Source organism: Nilaparvata lugens, chromosome 7 (assembly GCF_014356525.2).
Source record: "Nilaparvata lugens isolate BPH chromosome 7, ASM1435652v1, whole genome shotgun sequence".
In the NCBI taxonomy this organism is placed as follows: domain Eukaryota; kingdom Metazoa; phylum Arthropoda; class Insecta; order Hemiptera; family Delphacidae; genus Nilaparvata; species Nilaparvata lugens.
Genome location: NC_052510.1, coordinates 37827593 through 37848283, shown reverse-complemented (window position 1 = coordinate 37848283; position 20691 = coordinate 37827593). Strand labels below are relative to the sequence as shown.

Here is a 20691-nt window from a genome sequence, read left to right as displayed (position 1 = left end):
ATTCAAGCTAAAAATAAATATAGGTACTTGTGAAAATTAATATGTAAATATACATAAATATAATGCATGTCTATTATTCACATAAGAAATATTGGAAAAATGAAAAGTATAAACTGATTTGGGAATAAAAATTTTCTACTCTGCAGTCTTATTTATTTTATATTTCAAGATCCCAAGTTGAAGATAATGAATCTGGGAATGATTTATATATTTAACGTTCATTAATTACTCACCTTCATCATTAAAAGGAGGGTATTGAACACAATGAGCATCATAATGAAGTATTCGAATGGCGTGGACACAACAAGACGCCAAATTTTGTACTTGAATCCGTTTCGTTTATTTGGCATATATCGTTCGAGAGGTCGCGCCTGAATGGTGAAATCAATGCACGATTTCTGAAAAATTAAAACACATTTTAATCAATTTCAAACTTTCTGTTACTTACATGAAATAGAACCAGGACTAATGTTTACTATGTATTTGCTAAAATCTGTATTACTTTAATACTGTATTTGAATCTGAATTTAAATACGTTTGCATTTTCTAAATACTGGCTTTTTTACTGAGGGCTGGTGTTGATTAGTTCAAGTTCGAAACCGTTAATTCAACAGAAATAGCAACTGCAAAACTAATTAGAAAGAGGATTGTACTGAATATCAAAAAAAGAATTTATTAAACTAGTTTGATTTCAAATTAAACTATAATAACCTTGTGCCCAAGTATAGTCTGGATAGAATATTGGGAGGCTAGCATGTTATCATTAGATGCTTGACAACACCAGACATCGACAAAGAGACTTTATGGCGATGTGGGAAAGAAGTTCTCAGACTTTCCATGGTTGGACATAGTAACGGTAAAAAAGACATTCATGATAGGTATATCTATATATACTATTAAAGCTGCATTTTTTATATAAAAAACATAAAATCCAAGAATGATTGTATTTTTACTCAGTTGTCTGTTGTTTTCTGCGAATAATAATCATATACAGAGTGAGTCATATGTATGGGAACCCTTCAATACGTTGGAGACTGTTGTAGATATAATACTGTAACTTTCAGGATAAGTTATTGGTCGAATACTCTACTCTACCTTTTGACGTACCACTGAATTTCAACCCATCATAAGGGGGTGACTTAGGGGTTGTAACTCGGATATTTTAAATGTAAACAACCATTGTGTGGTAAATAATTTTAAAGACCTCTTCAAAACAAGAAAGACGACCTCAATAAAAATCTGGTGTGGCGCACTCACACAACTTTCCTTGCCGTGATGAAAATTGATCAACTGACGCTAGTGTTCCCGCGCATATCAAATCTACTATTCCAAGATCAGAGACAGCTGGTGACAGGACAATAGAGCTGCAGATACACGAAGTCTGCTATCTCTTCATAGTGAATGATTTAATAGAATCAACAGTTGCCAACAGTTTCCAATTGAATAATCTTATTTTCTCGCATTTCAAGCTTATTTTCAATTTTAGGTGAAAATGTTACTGAACATAAATTGTAGAGATTTTCATGCTGAATCTTTTCCTCATGAGTTTTTTTGTTCAAATTGTTTTTTTTGTCAAATTTCTATACGTTTCAAGGTCCCCTGAGTCCAAAAAAGTGGTTTTTGGGTATTGATCTGTATGTGTGTGTGTGTGTGTGTGTGTGGTGTGTGTGTGTGTGTTCCGCCCCATCTATGCAAAGTTTGATTTTAGATTCCCAATTATCAGGCTTTAGATAATATTTAAACAAAAATACCAAGTGGAAAAGATTGAGCATAAAAATCTCTTCAATTAATGTTCAGCAGCATTTCCACCTAAAATTGAAAATAAGCTCGATATTCGAGAAAATGTCATTATTTCAATAACAAACTGTTGGCAACATACTGTTGATTATATTAAATCATTCACTATGAAGAGATAGCAAACTTCGAGTGTCTCCAGCCTTATTTTCCTGTCACCAGCTGGCTTGGATCTTTGAATAGTAGACTTGAGATGCGCGGGAACACTAGCGTCAGGTGATAAATTTTCATAACGGCAAGGAAAGTTGTGTGAGTGCGCCACACCAGATTTTTATTAATGCCATCTTTCTTGTTTCAAAAAGACCTTTAAAATGATGTACCACACAATTGGTGTTTACATTTAAAATATTCGAGTTACAACCCCTAAGTCACCCTCTTATGAATCCAGCTGTACGTCAAAAGGTAGAGTATTCGAGCAATAACTTATCCTGAAAGTTACAGTATTATATCTACAACAGTCACCGAATTATTGAAGTGTTCCCATACATATGACTCACTCTGTATATATGTTTTTAATTATATGGTAACATATTACTTATTTGCAGACACAGGCAATCCAAATCTCTATCATGACTGAGGAGAGAAGTAAGTACTGTAATATGTTGATATGATGAATATATTTTGTAAAAATAGTAATATATTTTAAATGGTAACATATTGTACATAACTAAATTGAAATAAGTAATAAAATGTAATAAGGGAGAAACTTTTGTGAAAAATACTTACTTGATTTTTGTCGATTTCACCATCCTGGAGTTCGGCTTCTCCTTGTTCTTGAAACGTAATAATAATCAACGCAACGAAGATGTTTACAAAGAAGAATGGAAAAACTACAAAATACACTATGTAAAAGATGGACATTTCGATTCGGAAGTTCCGTATTGGACCTTTGTTTTCATAAGTAGCGGACATTGAATGCTGCAATACTCTGCAATCAGACAAATAATTACACAATTTAGTGAATAGGATAGAATATATTAATAAGCCTCAATAGTACATCACAATTTGACATATAAGCCAGTACAGCACAATAGAAACAGGGTTTATAAAACACAACAATAATCAGCCACAGTACATTTCAACTGTGAGTTGTACATTTAAAGTAGATCTGTGTCAAGTCGAATTATCGAAGTAATCATGCAAATTTGCTGTAACTCTGTGATACTTGAAATGATTTTGGAGCTCATAACTGTAGGTAATGAGAGTATCTAGAGAGCCTACACAATTAAGTGTACAACGAATGCACATTATATTAGAAGTTGTTTAGTTTACGCTCTATGGCTGTAGTGGATGGTTGTATGGTTGTTATGTACCAACATCTATATGCCATGTATTAGTTTACGCTCTATGGCTGTAGTGGATGGTTGTATGGTTGTTATGTACCAACATCTATATGCCATGTATTAGTTTACGCTCTATGGCTGTAGTGGATGGTTGTATGGTTGTTATGTACCAACATCTATATGCCATGTATTAGTTTACTTATTTGTTAAATTGATATCAATATTTATGATTTCCAAAGCATAGAATCAATTATTTAGAAATTAATAAAACTGCAGATTTGAAGAACATTTCTAGAGATTGTCTGATCATTCTCTGAATTGAATATACAGTAGATGAATTGATGATGACTTACTGAGGCCAGCCTTCTCCGGTTTGCACAGCAAACAGAGTAAGCATTGCGGCAGCCACATTGTTGTAATGGAAACTCTGCAATTTCCACTCGCGTTTTTCAGCCTTAGGTAAAATACTTCCTTCCTCGAACACAAAAAATTCACCCCTGCAACATTCAAACATAAAATGACCAATTATAAAACATGTATGGCATCAGTATGGCAACCATTACAGTATGACATCAAGGCATGGGGTGAAACTTTAAACACTCAATTAATAAATTATACATGATACTGAAATATCTCATCAAAGCGATTTTGGGCAAACCCAGGCGTTATCCCAGTAATGCGCTCTTCTGTGAATTTGATGTTCTAAAAATTAGACAGCTGTACTTGAAATATGTTATCATATACATGATCAAAAATAAAGAAAAGTTTCAACAATGGCAGACGCCATAAAGTTTACGAAAACCTCAGTAACGTATTCAGCAATCAGATCAAGACTGACTGTTTCCGACAGGCAACTAAATTTAACGGTAAATTATTATATAAATTTGTAAATTAGTCAACAAAATACCAATCTACTTAATTCCAAATAAAATCTCCAAGTCATTAATAATTGAAATCGATAAATGGATTATTCACTATGCACTAGCATTGAATATAACTATTTCATGATTTTTAGGCTCCGTTTTGATTTTTATTCCTTCACCTTTTGAATGCACTTCATTATATTATAGTTATCATACCTACTATTGTTTCAAATCCGTAAGCTTTCCCATTGTTCCCTTTCCTTTCATTCACATTACCAATGGTTCATCCGTCATTTTTATAATTCCTTCCCCCCCCTCATTTATCAACTAAAAATCCATTTCATCTTGTAGTATTATATATATGCTTTAAGATGTTGTATATGTGCTATATTGATCATGTATTTAATTCGATTTTTTTTGTTAGTTTTCGTGTGCTCAGGATTTATGCCTTAGAAGGTAATTCTTAATTTTGTAAAATGTTAGTTCGTAAGATTTCATTCTATTTTGTATCATAGCATAAAGGAAATTTTGATTTATTTTTTTCCAGTTGCATAGAGTTGTAATGATGATTCAAAATTTTTCCGTTATCTGACTGTTTATATTTCATGAGTATTCACAGATGAATAGAATATACAGGAAATAGACAGTACGTATTGGTTTCAAATACAAACAGTTATTAAATAGATTACGCACGATTAAAGTGTGTTCTTACTGCACAAATTTCTTAGTTAATTCAATACATTTAAATTTTATATTGTGGATTTCCATTTTTATTGTTCATTTATCATTCTAAATTTGAAGTAAAAATATTTTTAAAAAACCAATATATGGTGATGTGAAGTGAAAAGTGACTTACTTTATTTTGAACTGATATCAATCTAAATTTGGAAGAGGAAAATGAAAGGGTTCGCCTGTTATTCCTCTTCGAATATCATTTCAATGATAAGTGATTCTGTACAAATTGATAAATTAATAAAAATAATAGAGGACAAATCTCGATGGGAAAAGAGGAAAATTGTATTTCAAAATACAAGAGTTGATAGTTAAGAAATAAAAATATAAAAAATCTAAGTACACTTTTTAAAAAATTTTACTCACAACATGCTTTATCATTTTCAAGTGAGTAGAACTAGAATCCATGGATTTAAATATATATTCTAATTTTAAATTCTGTAAATCTATCAAAGTAAAACATACATAAAATTTAATGGTTAATTTTATTTGCATGCTTATCATCTATTGTACTTTGAAATAGAATATTCTAAATTCTATCCAAGTAAAGAATATATGAAATAAAGTGATACATTTTATTTGCATACCTATCATCTCTTATTAACCTTTTGGTTGGAATTCAACTGGAGATGGCTAAGCTGATACCTTTTCAACTTTTTACCTTCAATATTTATTTATTCATCTACGATACAATTAACACTGATGTAATGGCAGATAAAATAATAAGGAAATCCTTGTGCTATTTTTCTTACAAATTTAGCTGATGTCACAGTCCGAGAAAAAAATATTTTATACGTTTCTACGATTTCGTAATAATAAATTCGTTTTTTCCAGGGGTTTCTACTCAAAGTATAGAACACAATGATATAAGTGTGATAAAACATACAAAAAAGGTATTGGTTGGGTTAGATGCATTGGACTACTCACTTGCATTCATCCTCAGAAAACTTGCTCTCATCAGTACAATAGAAGAATCTCCCATTGAAGAGTTGGACGGCGATAACAGCGAAAATGAAGTGAAAGAGAATGTACACGATGAGAATGTTGATGACGTTCTTGAGCGAGTTGACGACGCAGTCGAACACAGCCTTCAGCTTGGGCACTCGCTTGATTGTCTTCAGCGGTCGCAGCACACGCAGGACCCGCAGTGACTTGATGGTGGACAGGTTCTGACCCGCGGAACTTCCACTAAACACCAAACACAAACACTAATTCATACAAATCATTGTTCCATAACCCATAATCAAAATTTTGCATTTTGTAACAGAAGAAGAAGAAATAAATCAATTTCAATTTTATTGATTCATGATTTCATCAGTCATTCATAAATTCTATCTTCATTTCTTTATACAAACTTTTTCAATTATGAATTCGATGCATACACATTTTTCGACTGAAGAATATACACCACACTCAAATTGATATTAGTCATCAAGAGTTGGTTAATAAAACATTGAATATAGTTGAAAAACTCGATTCTCATTTCGAATGTAATTCTTTCAAATCGAATTAAAAATGTGAAATTCTCCAGTTTAATTTGCTGACCAATACGGCTTTTCGTAGGTGGGATTTCCCCTACGGGAAGGTTCCAGCAAGTCTGATTTATATTTTACCGTCGATAGGCCTCACCAAGATCTTGTTTGAATAAATGAATGCATTAGCAATTGTAACACAGTCATAATATAATCATTCAATTTATCACAAATTAAAACTTAATTTATTTAGACGATTTATATCACAGCTATACGGCTAATATGTGATATAATTTACAAACTTTATTTCATCTTATTGCTCCATATCGATGAAAAATATACCCTCTCCTAATAATTTTAATGATGTGCTTATTGTAAAAATAAAGAATTAATCAGTTTTCAATTTTTTTCCAAATAACCAAGACTAGCGTATTGCATCAATGCTTTTAGATTGCGCTAATTCTAAACAAACATTCAGTACTGTTGTTCATGAGAAAATGTAATACTACATTGGTTTAATAGAAACATAGTTGATGGAAGTTTACCTCAAATCGAAAGCTAATGAGACTCCTGCACATATTACGACCACCGCATCCATGATGTTCCAGAATTCTCTCAAATAGGATCCCGGATGTAGAATTATTCCCATATCTAGAACCTAAAACACAACTCACCAGTCAATTCAGAGCCTTACAATTCAAAGTGTGATTAAACTTCAAATTAATGGGCTTGACTGAATTCTAATACGAGAATTTAACAACTTAGAAAAGATCCAAGGCTTGGATGGATAAAATTTACTAATGGACACAATTTACAATTTTGTAATATTTCAGGAGATTAAAACTATCTTTCAGCAAACTTATCAAACACTTTTGAAATTGAAATGATTTCCAGTTATACTTATCATAGTATGCTATAATCAGTGGTTACTCTCAAATCTATCACACAGCCCAAATAGTTTCATTCTTTTTTTTATACGTAAGGTCCGCTATCCAGGATTTTTATAGATTCTAATAGATCATTAAACCTTTATATTTAACAAAGCTTTAACGTTCAATTAGATTTAGAAAGTGTCCTAGAAACCGGGCTAATACAGTATAAAATGAAATTGACAAAATTGTCAAAAATTATCTCTAAGGTGATAATATAATTTCCAAGTTTTGATAATGAACTAATTTTAACGATACACATAAGATTGAGTTTTTTCAATTTTATGATATAGACCTATTGCGACAATTCAGTATGAAGCAAATATTTGTGACACAATAATTAATACATGCTATGAATACTCACCTTATGAAATGATCATTATGATTGTTATGTTACTTCAGTGTGTTACCTTACTTGTTGATTTGCCTGTACTGTACAATGTCATTTGTTTTTGAGTAGTATCTGCTATGAACATGATTTTTAAATTATGATTTTAAATTTATGTGAAATGTTTCAACGAGTAAATTATGTTTGTAAGGAATGAAATGAGAGCCACCATGGTATTGTACTGATTCGTGACATGAAAATCAGTAGTAGTGATTGTATGTGTGATTTTAAGATTAAGTTATTTTGTTAATGATAATATTCTATTGTAATCATTAGTGAATAATTATGTTGTTTGAGGTTTGAGAGCGATTGGAACGAAAGCTGGAGGCTTTCAATCAAGAATTTTAGTTGATAAGGCTTGCAGTTCTCATTCCATCATTCTTTTCATCTATCAGTCAAAAGTTGTAAGGAACTACTTTTTCAACAATCTATATATATATATATATATATATATATATATATATAAATAAAAGTGAATGTCTGTTTGTGTCTTAGTTTGTTTGTTCCCTATATACTCGAAAACTACTTGACATAACAGCATGAAACATTGGGAATATGTTGCGTGAATATTGGGATGGTTTCTGACCAGAGATTCAATAGGGGGGGGGGGGGCTAATAATAATAGTATATTAATCCACTTTACAGACCTATGTTTTCGAAATTGTCGGCCGAGCGGCTAACGTAGAACGGGAAGATCATCAATGAATGATCATCATGATCATCATGATTCAAGATCATGTTGTGATAATATGATTTAGCATCTAAACTTAACAGCTGTAATAAACACGTCACTCTGTGATAAAATTATTTACTGGTATTAAAACGGTAGTTTTACGCACATAGAAAGTCCGTATCAAGATGTAAATAAAAATATTGATTGTCAGATAGATTTCATGATTCACCAGAGAAAGTCAAGTGTGACATGAGATATTATATTGACTTTTTGGTGGTACGAGGCCCGCTGGGTAAGCTAGTACGAAATAATATTCTCAACTCCACAGTTAAGATCCAATTAGTTGAATGTCAATGAGTAGGCTACACATACAGACAAAGATTAACGTACTTGAAATGATTCAATTGGCTTCAGGAGGGATTATTATTTTTTATAATATTTTGTTACCTGATTGAGACCAGAGAAATAATATAAACATGAGCAACTGATAGAAAGGAATGAATATCGAAAAGCATTCGATCGTTGGAGTGGAACTATCAGCATTTTTGACAATTAATAATCCACAGCTATTTTGTTGACACTGTACTGTGTACGTGAGATGATATAATTGAGATTGCCTAATGTTTGTAATATGAGATGTTATTTTATTAAGGAGCATTAAAACATTCAGTAATAAGGAATATTCCGAGATACAGTATTATCAACACTCAAGACCTAAATTTGCATTCACATTTTTAAAAGATGAACGACTAGAATGAATTAGTTATTAATTAGAGAATGTGGAGATTTAACACTGACTTATTTGTTATATTGTATGATACAGCTTTGCGATAGCACTCTGAGTCAAACAACATAATATTTTTAAATGCTTGAAATCAGTTTTTAGGAATTATTGAAAAATGTTTTGATTTGATAATGATAAGTAATGTATGATTTAGTTATTACAAGAGTTTAAGTAAGTGATTTTTGTGAAATGCGATTCAGATTTATAGTTTGTATAATAATTGTCATGGATAAACCATGAACGAACACTTCCAGACAAAGCACATGGAACATACAAGACAAGCAGAACACCATCTAAACGCTAATTTTCTAAATTTGGCTACTTCATGGCAATTGGCTGACACACACAACAATTTCACACTGGTTCTCACATCACGAACAACATTCACCTTGCTGAATAAATCCGATGGTAATTACACTCAACTATTCCACTTTTCATGACTCACCAATTTTAATAGATAGTATTAACAACAAAAATTGTAAATTTAAAAAAATTGAAAAATGAAACAGATTCTGTAATATTGAAAATAAGAATAGCAGTGCGATATGAAAACCAGAAGGGATTGTTACGTCGAAATCTGCATCCCAAAGTTCCATCAATTGAAAAATCACATATTTAATAAGGTTTTCAGAGTTGGAGAAATGTCAGGTTTTCTTTCTGTTCCATGAACGAAGTTGTAGTGAATGCTAAACATAACTCATGCGTCTTTCTGAGAGCTCCATAGCTATCTAGGAAGTCTTAATTAGCTTATACCCTAACCAGATTATTTTGCATTATCTCATTCAAGGAACTTTATTCTTGAGAATAACCTACCAATCCAAAAAGAATAATATTGATGAGACTAAAGCCCGGTCCAGACGCTCAAGTTCAGCTTCAGTCTTTTGCTCAAGCAAAAGTCGGAGCATGTAAGTCGTTGCGTCTGGACGGTAAAACGGATGGATGTTCAAGCTTAAGCCGGGAATCTTTTTCCATCAAACCGTCCGTCTTTTGCCTATCCACCAAAACCTAAATCGCGTAAAACTGGAGATAGAGAAATTGTGATTTCAGATTCGGATTCAGCGTCCTCAAATTAATAAAATGCCTCGCGAGTACTTGAAAATAAGCAAGTTTTTTTATCGATATAACGCCATAACCCTTTTCTGATTCTCATGATATTCTCAGAATTTGATGTTGATATGATTTACTATTATGATTACTATTATAATTTATATTACTATTATAATAAGATGTACTATATTGTTGATAAGAATACTATCTACAAATTTCAATCCATTTACAATCACTGTGTCTCGAGATATGACATGTAAACAACGCCATTCAGCGATTAACAGTAGTATTTTTTCATTATGTTGTTAAATATAGCATTATCCAGTTGAATCAGCGAGAAAATACGATATAATTATTACTCATCTACCGGATATATGTCAACCGTATACAATTCAGACTCAATGAACCATATCAAGCCCAATCTCCATCGGTCATTGACAGAAGTCAAACATCATTGACAAGGCCATGACAGGCATACAAACCATGAAATTATGAAAATCATTTCACTCAATACCCTTGTATTGTATAAGTACAATACCCTTGGCTTGTTGCCAATTTTTAATTATATGACATGCGCAGGGCATACAGTAGCCTACTTCACTTGGTTTAGATTGCAGTATTCATTAACTTCTCGATGAGTGAGTATACTGAGCTGTCAAGTGTCCGGGCTATTATCATAAACAATTATATGTATGTGGTAAATCAGTATCAATATATTTTCAGTATTTATATATCAGTCTTATTATTAGTTATTTCTTTTTATTTATCAGTTAGTTGGTTTATATAGGTAGTTATTCTTATTATGTCAGATTTACGCACATACCCACGCGAATTCATTATTGGATTCATTGAACTCTACAAAGCACATCCATGTCTTTGGAGAATAAAATCGAAAGAGTATAGTGATGGAGATAAAAAGAGAAACGCCTATGATAATATACTAGTGAATAAATGTCAAGGAGCATAGATTGACCCCACTGCTCACTGCTACTAGGCACTGCTAGTAGCAACAAAAATGAACTCTATGCTTGTATAATCTATCGAAAACAATTGATGAAAATAGTGAAATATGAACGCAGTGGAGCGGCGGTAAATAGGAAACGGACGACATAAGACGGATGCGTGTGGACGCAATTTTTTTTCTTGAACCAAACGATCCGTGTTTTGCTCGAGCATTTGACTGATGGTAAACTTGAGCGTCTGGAGTGGGCTTGAAAGGTCTATAGTGCTTACAGTATTCAAGATGAATGCATCCTTCTCAGAAAGATGAAGGCAAATCGAAGAACTGAACAGAAAATTTAATTGTAATATTATGTGGAAGTTTCTTGATATTTTCAATTAATACATCAACGTGTTATTTGCAGTGGAAATATTCTTTTGAGAGTTCTGCATCTCAATATCTTAGCTATACTAGGAACACTAATATTCTCTTATACTAAACATTCGGCTAATTCCACACAACATCAAACACTCATTGCTATGCTATTCAGCAATTATAATAAGTATTCACACCGGTTTTACATGCAAAAGAGCACACACATTTAGTATTAGAACACAGACAGTGCATTCAAAAGGAAAGCATTTATTACTACAGCTTGAACACACATTGAAGGGGGAATATTGAAAAGAAGCAAGTTTGATAGAAACCACATAGAAATCAGAAAATGTGGGAAGATTGGGAGGAAAAGAGAAAGTTCACACATATTTATTGAAGAAAGCTGAAGTGTTTGTTATACATTCATATTTGGTTGAGAAGTACAGAGAAACGTTTCAACTGAAGAGTAATTTAGAAAAAAGACAGACTATATTAGAAGTTTCAAAATTCTTAGAGTAGAGGATACAATGAAAGTTTTTGTATCCACAAAGATTAGAATTGAAAAGGGCTTGAAAGGTTTCTATGAATGCTGGGTTGAAGGAGCTATGAGACCCATGAAATAAATGAAGCACATAATCAAATACTAATATTGGGTTTGAAAAGTAATGTATGAGATAATATATGTGTATTCATTAAATTGCTCAAAAATACGATTTTATAAAATTTTCACTGTAATTTCAGTACATTACTCAAATAATATTAATATTTTTTCGCTTCCACGACCTTTAGAAGAAAATTCTGCATTACTATTGATATTTTAATAAATGAGGGTATAATAACTTCACTATGGTGAATGATGATATTTTAAAACATCTTTTATCCGTTGTAAAATCAAGTATTCATGTACAATTCAAGCTATTTAGAGTATACTGAGCGAATGGCAGTCTTCCCCTCATCTTAAAAAACCAACGTGTTCTCATAATATAATGAGCTTTTGCTTTCGGTGCTTTATTCACTCTCGCTCAACTTATAATTTGTTGATTAGAAATGTTAGTTACGCAGATGATTGATTATCAAGATGGTGGATCTGACAATGGCACTTTTTACGTTTCCAGTTTATACTTTTAAGCGTTTGAGAGTATTTGAATGATGTATTTATAATATGTTCAAGTTCTACGTAAATTTGAAAAAATATTAGGATGTTGTTTATTATTGGAATATTATTATAGAATATTGAAAATACTCCTTAATTTCACATGCCTGACAAAATTATACGTTTGATAATTATTGTAATCATTGTTAGTTTTCTGGCATTTTGTAGTCACATTTTAACGAGTGCTGTTGATAAAGTGCTCATTTTTGAATAAGGTCTGTGTACTGTAATTGAAAATGAGGAAACTTATAAAAATAAAAATGTAATAAAAAAAGATGGAGGCTTCTGAGTCTAGTGGAATTTTCAAAGGGGATCTAATGACTGGAGCTGCACCTCCACATTTAGGACAATCTTAAATACAAAAGAAACAGCAAATTTCACCAATTAAGGTGACTTCCGATGTTTCCAGTGATTTTGACTGTCGAACACATTGAGGCATAGCTACCGACATCAAACCCGAGTCGCTAATACGAAAAGGTATTGATAGCGATAGCGTTACCAGGTGACTTACAATGGATAAGTTACTCAAGCAGGTAGATTTTTCTAGCGGATAGGATAGATCCTCAGCAGAGAGCGGAACATCAACCAACACCAACAACACAACATCCAGAATAAATTTGAGATGCAATCGTTTACCTTGAGTAACAACTCTATTGTAAAGACACACGTGAAGGCATAATCTAAATAGTTGAGGTAATCATTCCAATCAGATTTTTCAACTACAGGATCTTCGGCAGCAAGAGCGATACTACTCATACAAATAACTAGCATGATGAAGAAGTCGAAGTACTTCATGTTGACCACCCAGTGAGCGGCTCTTCGAAGCCTGTAATCACAATAGCCACACTTCACTTTAAAACGTCAGCAAACAATACAACAACATTGAAAGCTTCAAAACTTGACACAAATTTATAAATAAACGGTATTGTATTTATTAACTGGAGTTGATAAATGTACAGAATTTATAAATAAGAAAATTAAGCAGATTTTTAGTATTTATTTCAACTAAGAAATTGGAGTGCAGCTTAGAGATCTTATTGAATATGTTCGGTATGTTTTAAATCCGGACAAGGCTCGAATTTGATGATGTCTCATTACAAGTAATACGGTAATCATTGCCCATCTATAATGGCATGGATGTTACACTCATTGATATCCCTTCATGTCAATTTCCCCATGCATGGGGATATTACATGGAATAGCATTGAAATAGTTTCATGTATAAAATATAAACTCACAAAATGTAATCAAGAGAACATAATGATTGGAACATAGAAATATTAAATACATTATATTCGTAGACACTAAAGAATCTTGAGATAAGAACAATATTCATGCCTTATATTTTCTGTGATTCTTTAGTTCTCAAGAATATACATACAGGATTATAAAGAGAATTATGAGGCCGAACAAAATTATTTTTCCTTGTATATTTATTTCTTCAACGTGTTTATTAAAATACCTTCAACGATGTATCCTATTAGTCTCTCCCTAAAATTGAACATCCTTGAATCAATGTCTACAAAATTCACCCAGTCACATGATATTTGTCTTCAAGCAAGGAAAATCAGTTCATGATAGGCCAACACCATGTAGTTGTATGTGAAAATTTATCTTTTTATGGGAAATGTTGATAAAAAAACTAATGAATACAATGATCACTAGAAGCTTTACCTCTGATATTTGTTTAAAAATATAAAAATAAAAGATTATACTGACGAGTTTGTGGGTGAAAGGATGAACATGGAAGAATAGGGCAGCATTGGCTTTGGTCCTTCTGCTTCTTCATCATCAGCCTTTTTATCGTCATCGTCTTTTGAGTTACTCTTTCCTTTTCTGTAAACAAATACAAGTTTAAGCAGGAAGAAAAAGTCCGCATTTCGTGAAGACAAATAATGAGAAATTTCATAAAAGGTAGGTAGCTATCGAAATGTGGGAAAAAATAGATTACAGAAGCTCAAATGAGATGGGATTGATATTGGTATTCATAAATCAAGAATGATTGGTTTGTGAGCTTTAGAATACTTTTTTGGAAGATTTACTTACAATTTACTAGTTGGAGAAGGAGGGAAGATATCTACTTCGCCATCGCCCGCCGCTTGGAGCGCCTCCATCTCTTTCTCCAACTCCATCTGTTGTTTCTGCAAAAGTAAATTTATTAAGAAAACTATATGATTCAACAAAATCTATAACATAAGAAAAAATGGGTAAATGTTGAGATGAAGGGTCCTGAGCCACCATTCAAGTGATTATAGAGAACAAAAGTTATTCATACTGTTTCCCTAAAAGAAGAAGTCCTAGGTTCACTCTCACTGAGCGGTCAATTACGCTCCACAAAATTAATAGGTAAATTTCATCATTTATGGAAGTTGATTTAATGAAGTAAATAATTGCTATTTTGTTACTGATTGTTGTCCTCGAATATAATGGAAAATGAATTGTTTACAACAGTAAAAAATGATGCTTTGGAAAATATTTTAGTAGTGTTCAACTTCTAGAAAGCACTATAAATTTTCAAGCAAAAATGATTGCATCCAATAGATAACTGAATTGAATGAAAGGTATCCAGTATGACAGTTTCTATTCAATGTTAGAGTGATCAGAATAAAATAGTCATGAGAAAAAGATCTTCCTTGTGCAGTGGAGAAGGAAATAATTGAAGTAAATATTGAATGGGAAACTGAAAAAACTCAACCACCCTACAGTAACTGTCTGGTAGCTGATAATATAATAATAATTATTTGTTTTTCATAAAATTACTAGTACCCTTTTTGAAGATACAAGCGGTTCTTGTCTTTGAGAAAATCAATAAATAAATAATACTAGAAATTCCATACAAAAAACTACCAAGAATACATGTATTCAAAAAATCCTATTATATTAAGCAAGCAATTTCTGTATTTTTATATCTGGTTATTTATATTTATATCTGGTTATTTATGTTCAACGGATATCGAAAACGGCTCTAACGATTTTCACGAAATTTGGAACATAAAAGTTTATGATATAAAAGTTCGATTGCACCCTTGGGAAAACTTGCTGAACGACATTAAAAGGATAATTCATCCTTGGCTGAAAAAGCTGAGACTTTCGTCGTCTACGGATAGTAAAAAGTGAGCGATTGATTCTGTGGAAAATCAAAATATCGCATCCCCGAAATTCATAAGCTGACGTATAGCCAGCTGTTAAATATAAAAACGATAATTTTAGAGAATTGTGTTCTGTTCATAAACAAATAATTCTGTTTATCACTGAATTTAATGAATGTAGTAAATCTGACTTGCTGTTTGTTTAGATAAAATATTATTAGAATTACTAATTTTTGTTATAAGTAAGTTAATTTGGTGTTGTAAAATAATTTGTCTTACTGTTTAGTTTGGTAATTTTATTAGCATAGTCTTTGTATATTGTGTTATTTAATTAGTGATATAAGTGATGCACTGTAACTCACTCTCCATTTCTAGCACCATCATCATCAACCAGCCCATACTAGACTTATTAGAATATTATGTTGAATTTCATTAGTGATATAAGTGTTGCAATGTAGGCCCTAACTCACTCTTCATCTCTGGCACCATCATCATTATCATCCAGCTCATACTAGACTTAAAATACTTATGTTAAATAAGTTGTCTGGAATAAATTGAAATTGAAATAAAAATCTGGTGTGGCGCACTCACACAACTTTCCTTGCCGTTATGAAAATTAATCACCTGACGCTAGTGTTCGCGCGCATCTCAAGTCTACTATTCAAAGATCCAAGCCAGCTGGTGACAGTACAATAACGCTAGAAATACACGAAGTCTGCTATCTCTTCATAATGAATGATTCAATAGGATCAACAGTTGCCAACAGTTTGCAATAGAAATAATAACATTTCCTCGAATTTCGAGCTTATTTTAAATTTTAGGTGAAAATGTTACTGAACATTCATTACGTGTAGAGATTTTCATGCTTGATCTTTTCCACTTGGAATTTTTTGTTTAAATTATATCTGAAGCCTGATAATTGGGAATCTAAAATCAAACTTTGCATAGATGGGACGGAGCTCCTGGAATTTTTACAGATATGGGACGTGTGGCAGTTGATAGAGCTTATTAATGACTATTTTAGGTATAAATTTGATCAAAATCGTTGAAGCCGTTTTCGAGAAAATCACGAAAAACCCTGTTTTTGACAATATTTTCGCCATTTTCTCCGCCATCTTGAATTGCATTAGATAGAAATTGTTCGTGTTGGATCCTTAAGCCGGCAGACATGTGTCATTCGGCAAGCAGCAAATGTTCGGCGTTCGGCGGACTATTCGTCTAGATATTTGACGATTAACGAGCACACATCTACACACATGCGTGGTTTGCCGAGCAGTTGCTCGTTTTGGGAATAGCAAATACTCGGCAACTGATTCATCTACCGTCAACATGAAACAGCTGTTATGTAGCTAAGGTGAACGTGATATTTTCGAGCTCAAAATTTAAGTGGTTTCATTCTTTATTTTGTGAATTTAATGTTTGTTTCATGTTTTTACAAAAGTTTTACTATCAATCTATCCAAATTTAAAACTGTTTGTTTTATTCTAATCTATATTCTCAGATTGTGATTTGGTGTAGAAATTGAAATGGACATAACCTATGTATAATATTTGGACAATTTTAAACTAGATCAGGAAATTGGAAAAGTTTTAGGCAATAGCCTGTTTTTTCTTTCTTGATCATTGTATTGTTTGTGCTAACCAAATAAATAAATGAACATGGATTTCGATATTGATGATGCTCTCCATGCTTATTCTGCTTTTATAAATAAACCAAAATAACCCTATGTACCCGGGTCAATAACAGTTATTGACCCGGGTACATAGGGTTACAGTTATACAGTTACTATACAGGACATGAAAAGCCCTAGAGTTTTAACTTCAATTATTGATTAAAAAAATATATTTGTAGAAATATTTAAATAATTCAGTAACCTGGACGGTACTGGTTATTATCTAGTTTTCATCAAGATTTGAATTTTTCATTAACGTAACCCGTGCTCAGCAAGGGCCTATTTTAAAAGTTGACTAATTAAAAACATGAGCAAGTAGAATCCTGACGAGCTTGAAGTAGGCCCAAAACCATCTTTGGTTAGTTATATGCAAAATTTAAAGTTAATTTCAGTCCAGTAGTTGAGGCGTGATGATGCATGAAACATAATTTTCCTATCCCATACGTGTATAAGCCAGTTTTTTACTTTCCTACCTATCTTTCCTTGCCCTATTACCATAGGTAAGGAAAGTATTGCTTTCCAAAAAAATAAAGGTACCCTAATTTCAATTTCTCTATACGTTTCAAGGTCCCCTGAGTCCAAAAACATGATTTTTGGGTGTTGGTCTGTGTGTGTGTATGTGTGTGTGTGTATGTGTGTGTGTGTATATGTGTGTGTGTGTATGTGTGTATGTCTGTGAACACGATAACTCCATTCCTAATTAACCGATTGACTTGAAATTTCAAACTTAAGGTCCTTATACCATAAGGATCCGACAGTAAGAAATTCAATAAAATTCAATTCAAGATGGCGGAAAAAATGGCGGATAATTACTAAAAAACCTTGTTTTTCACGTTTTTCTCAAAAACGGCTCTAACGATTTCCTTCAAATTTATACAATGGATAGCTATTTATAAGCCCTATAAACTGACATGTGTCTCATCTCTGGGAAAATTCCAGGAGCTCCGTAAAATTCTTGAGAAAAATGGCGGATAATGACTAAAAAACCATGTTTTTCACGGTTTTCTCGAAAACGGCTTCAACGATTTCCTTCAAATTTATATCACAGATGGCTATTTATAAGCCCTATCAACTGACATGAGTCTCATTTCTGGGAAAATTGCAGGAGCTCCGTAATATTCTTGAGAAAAATGGCAGATAATTACCAAAAAAACATGTTTTTCACGATTTTCTCAAAAATTACTTGACCGATTTTTTTCATATTCATACCCTGTATAGTTAGTTATTCATCAGCTCTATCAACTGGCATGAGTCTTTTTCCTGGAAAACTAATGGGGGGTCCACCCCATCCTTGAGAAATGGACTTTGTAACCTCCTTCTGGTGCATGAGGTAGGTAGGTAGAGCAGTTTATAAAAAGAACACACTCATAGTCGAGATATTCCATCTGTAGAGCAGCTGTTTTGACGACTTTTGAGAAAATAATCGAATTTCACAATTTACACAAAGGAAAAAGTACTCTGAAAACAATTATATATATAATTATACACATACACAGTAGTCTGATTGTAGTTGCAAATATTTTTCCGCCAGTCGTCATTATGTTATTGCCCTAAATTATTCTCGTCTAAGAATGAGGCTTACAGTTCAATGAGCAAGGAAAGTTGTGTGAGTGTACCACACCAGATTTTTTCTTTATTATAATATAGATAAGTTCTTCAACTTGGTACTAACATTTAATAAAGTGACAGAGCTCAAATCTTGTTTAGAAAACTTCCTCAACTTAATGCCAACCTTACAAAATTGGACTAGGTATTAATTTAGTTACCAATTTTAACCGGAAAGGTAGTATCTCTAGATTATAGTTCTATATTAACATAAATTATGGTATATACATTTCACATGAACATTCGTCCACTTTGATGTGTTCAAAAGTCCCACACCGACCGGGAAAACAACGAGCACGAATGTTCACTGCTTGCCGAATACCAAACATCCATCCACACTACTGGCGATTCGGCGAGTCGCTGCTCGGTGTTTACCGAATGATGCATGTCTGGAGCCGCACTTTAAACACTCATACACACACACACACACACACACACACACACACACACACACACACACACACATAGAGGCCAATACCCAAAAACCACTTTTTTAGACTCAGGGGACCTTGAAACGTATAGAAATATAGAAATTGGGGTACCTTAATTTATTTTCGGAAAGCAATACTTTTCTTACCTATGGTAATAGGGCAAGGAAAGTAAAAACAACGAGTGAAGCTAGCTCGGTGCCCCGATATTATACTTATTATTTGATTAACTACGTATAGCTGAATAATATTTTATTGGAATATAAAATGGTTGAGTACCTCTTTGTCTTCTTCTTCCTGTTCTTCTTCGGCGGCAGTGAGCTCCTGAGCATTGGCCAGATTATCTACGGCGATGGCCAAAAAGACGTTCAGTAGAGTGTAGTTGCCGAAGAGCACAAGAACAATGAAGTAAAGAGCGTAGATTTTGTTGTCTTCTTGCGACTTGATCCCATCGTACATAACCTCGTTCCAGTCCTCCCCAGTCAAAATCTACAAGCAGATACATTCGTCACGTTGAAAATTATTGTTCATTCGATATTTTTTCAGATATCATAAGAATCTCGCTCTCACCCCTCAACCTTACATGGAGAGTTTTCTCAAAATGAATATCGATCTGAGAGATTTTCATGAGATGAAACCTTAAGAAAACTGTGAATTTGAAGCGTATCAAGGAATTAGCTTAGTTTTCAATAGTAAATCTATTTATAAAACTCTAATTTTCAAATCCCGAGATATATACAAGCTTTTTGGATTGACTCTGGGAAAAATATATCCAATATTTATTTATTATGTCCAGCATAGCAATTAGGTACTATTATATTTATTTCAACTTTATTCATTTATTTTTGGATCAACATTTTTCAAAATAGCTCAGTATTTTCCAGTTTTCAGACCAGTGCTTTTTGAGCCTAATTTCATAAGGCCTATTCAACTTGACTTACTTTTTCAATTTATATAAAAACCGAATTAAGTATCTAAATTGAGAATGGTAGGTCTAAGTCTGCGTTTCCAATGAAAATTGGACAAGTAAAAGAAACGTAACCTACTTTTTGTACTAGTATATGAATAAAAATACGAGAGAGGAACAGTTTTGGGCTGTGACTGTTGATCCTCCTCCCCCAATCATTCTCTTGAATTTTGAATCAATAAATAATAAGAAGTCCTAAGGATTAATTGAGATTGAAATAATGATGATATTACAAAGAGCTTGATAATTGATATTATTAAACTTGAGTTGAATCTACTGCATTGGAAAATCTTTTTCTTACCATATCAGAAGGTCTGAAAAGTACCATATACAGTGAATCAGGCTTGATAGATTATTCAGGATGTTTTACAACAAAATTACAAGAATAACGTTTTTTAGTAAATTTAATTACCTATCGATTGATACCTGATTTTATTAAGATTGGACCAATATTAACTGATATATGGCCGCTTTGGTGATAGGTGACCACTGGCATG

The 20691-nt window shown here is 32.6% G+C and overlaps 1 protein-coding gene across 5 annotated transcripts in view; it reads right to left on the bottom strand.

Annotated features, from left to right (window-relative positions):
- The window catches only part of LOC111054487 (voltage-dependent calcium channel type A subunit alpha-1), a 1036091-nt gene that overhangs the window by 86270 nt on the left and 929130 nt on the right, over positions 1 to 20691 (bottom strand). For all 5 annotated transcript variants that reach the window (XM_039432652.1, XM_039432653.1, XM_039432654.1 and 2 more), the window contains 9 exons: positions 19507 to 19716; positions 14480 to 14574; positions 14153 to 14269; positions 13070 to 13259; positions 6690 to 6802; positions 5600 to 5860; positions 3431 to 3574; positions 2521 to 2722; positions 234 to 398 (listed from right to left, as the gene is read on the bottom strand). In XM_039432652.1, coding sequence (XP_039288586.1) covers positions 234 to 398; positions 2521 to 2722; positions 3431 to 3574; positions 5600 to 5860; positions 6690 to 6802; positions 13070 to 13259; positions 14153 to 14269; positions 14480 to 14574; positions 19507 to 19716 — 1497 coding nt within the window. The remainder of the gene's footprint in view (positions 1 to 233; positions 399 to 2520; positions 2723 to 3430; positions 3575 to 5599; positions 5861 to 6689; positions 6803 to 13069; positions 13260 to 14152; positions 14270 to 14479; positions 14575 to 19506; positions 19717 to 20691) is intronic.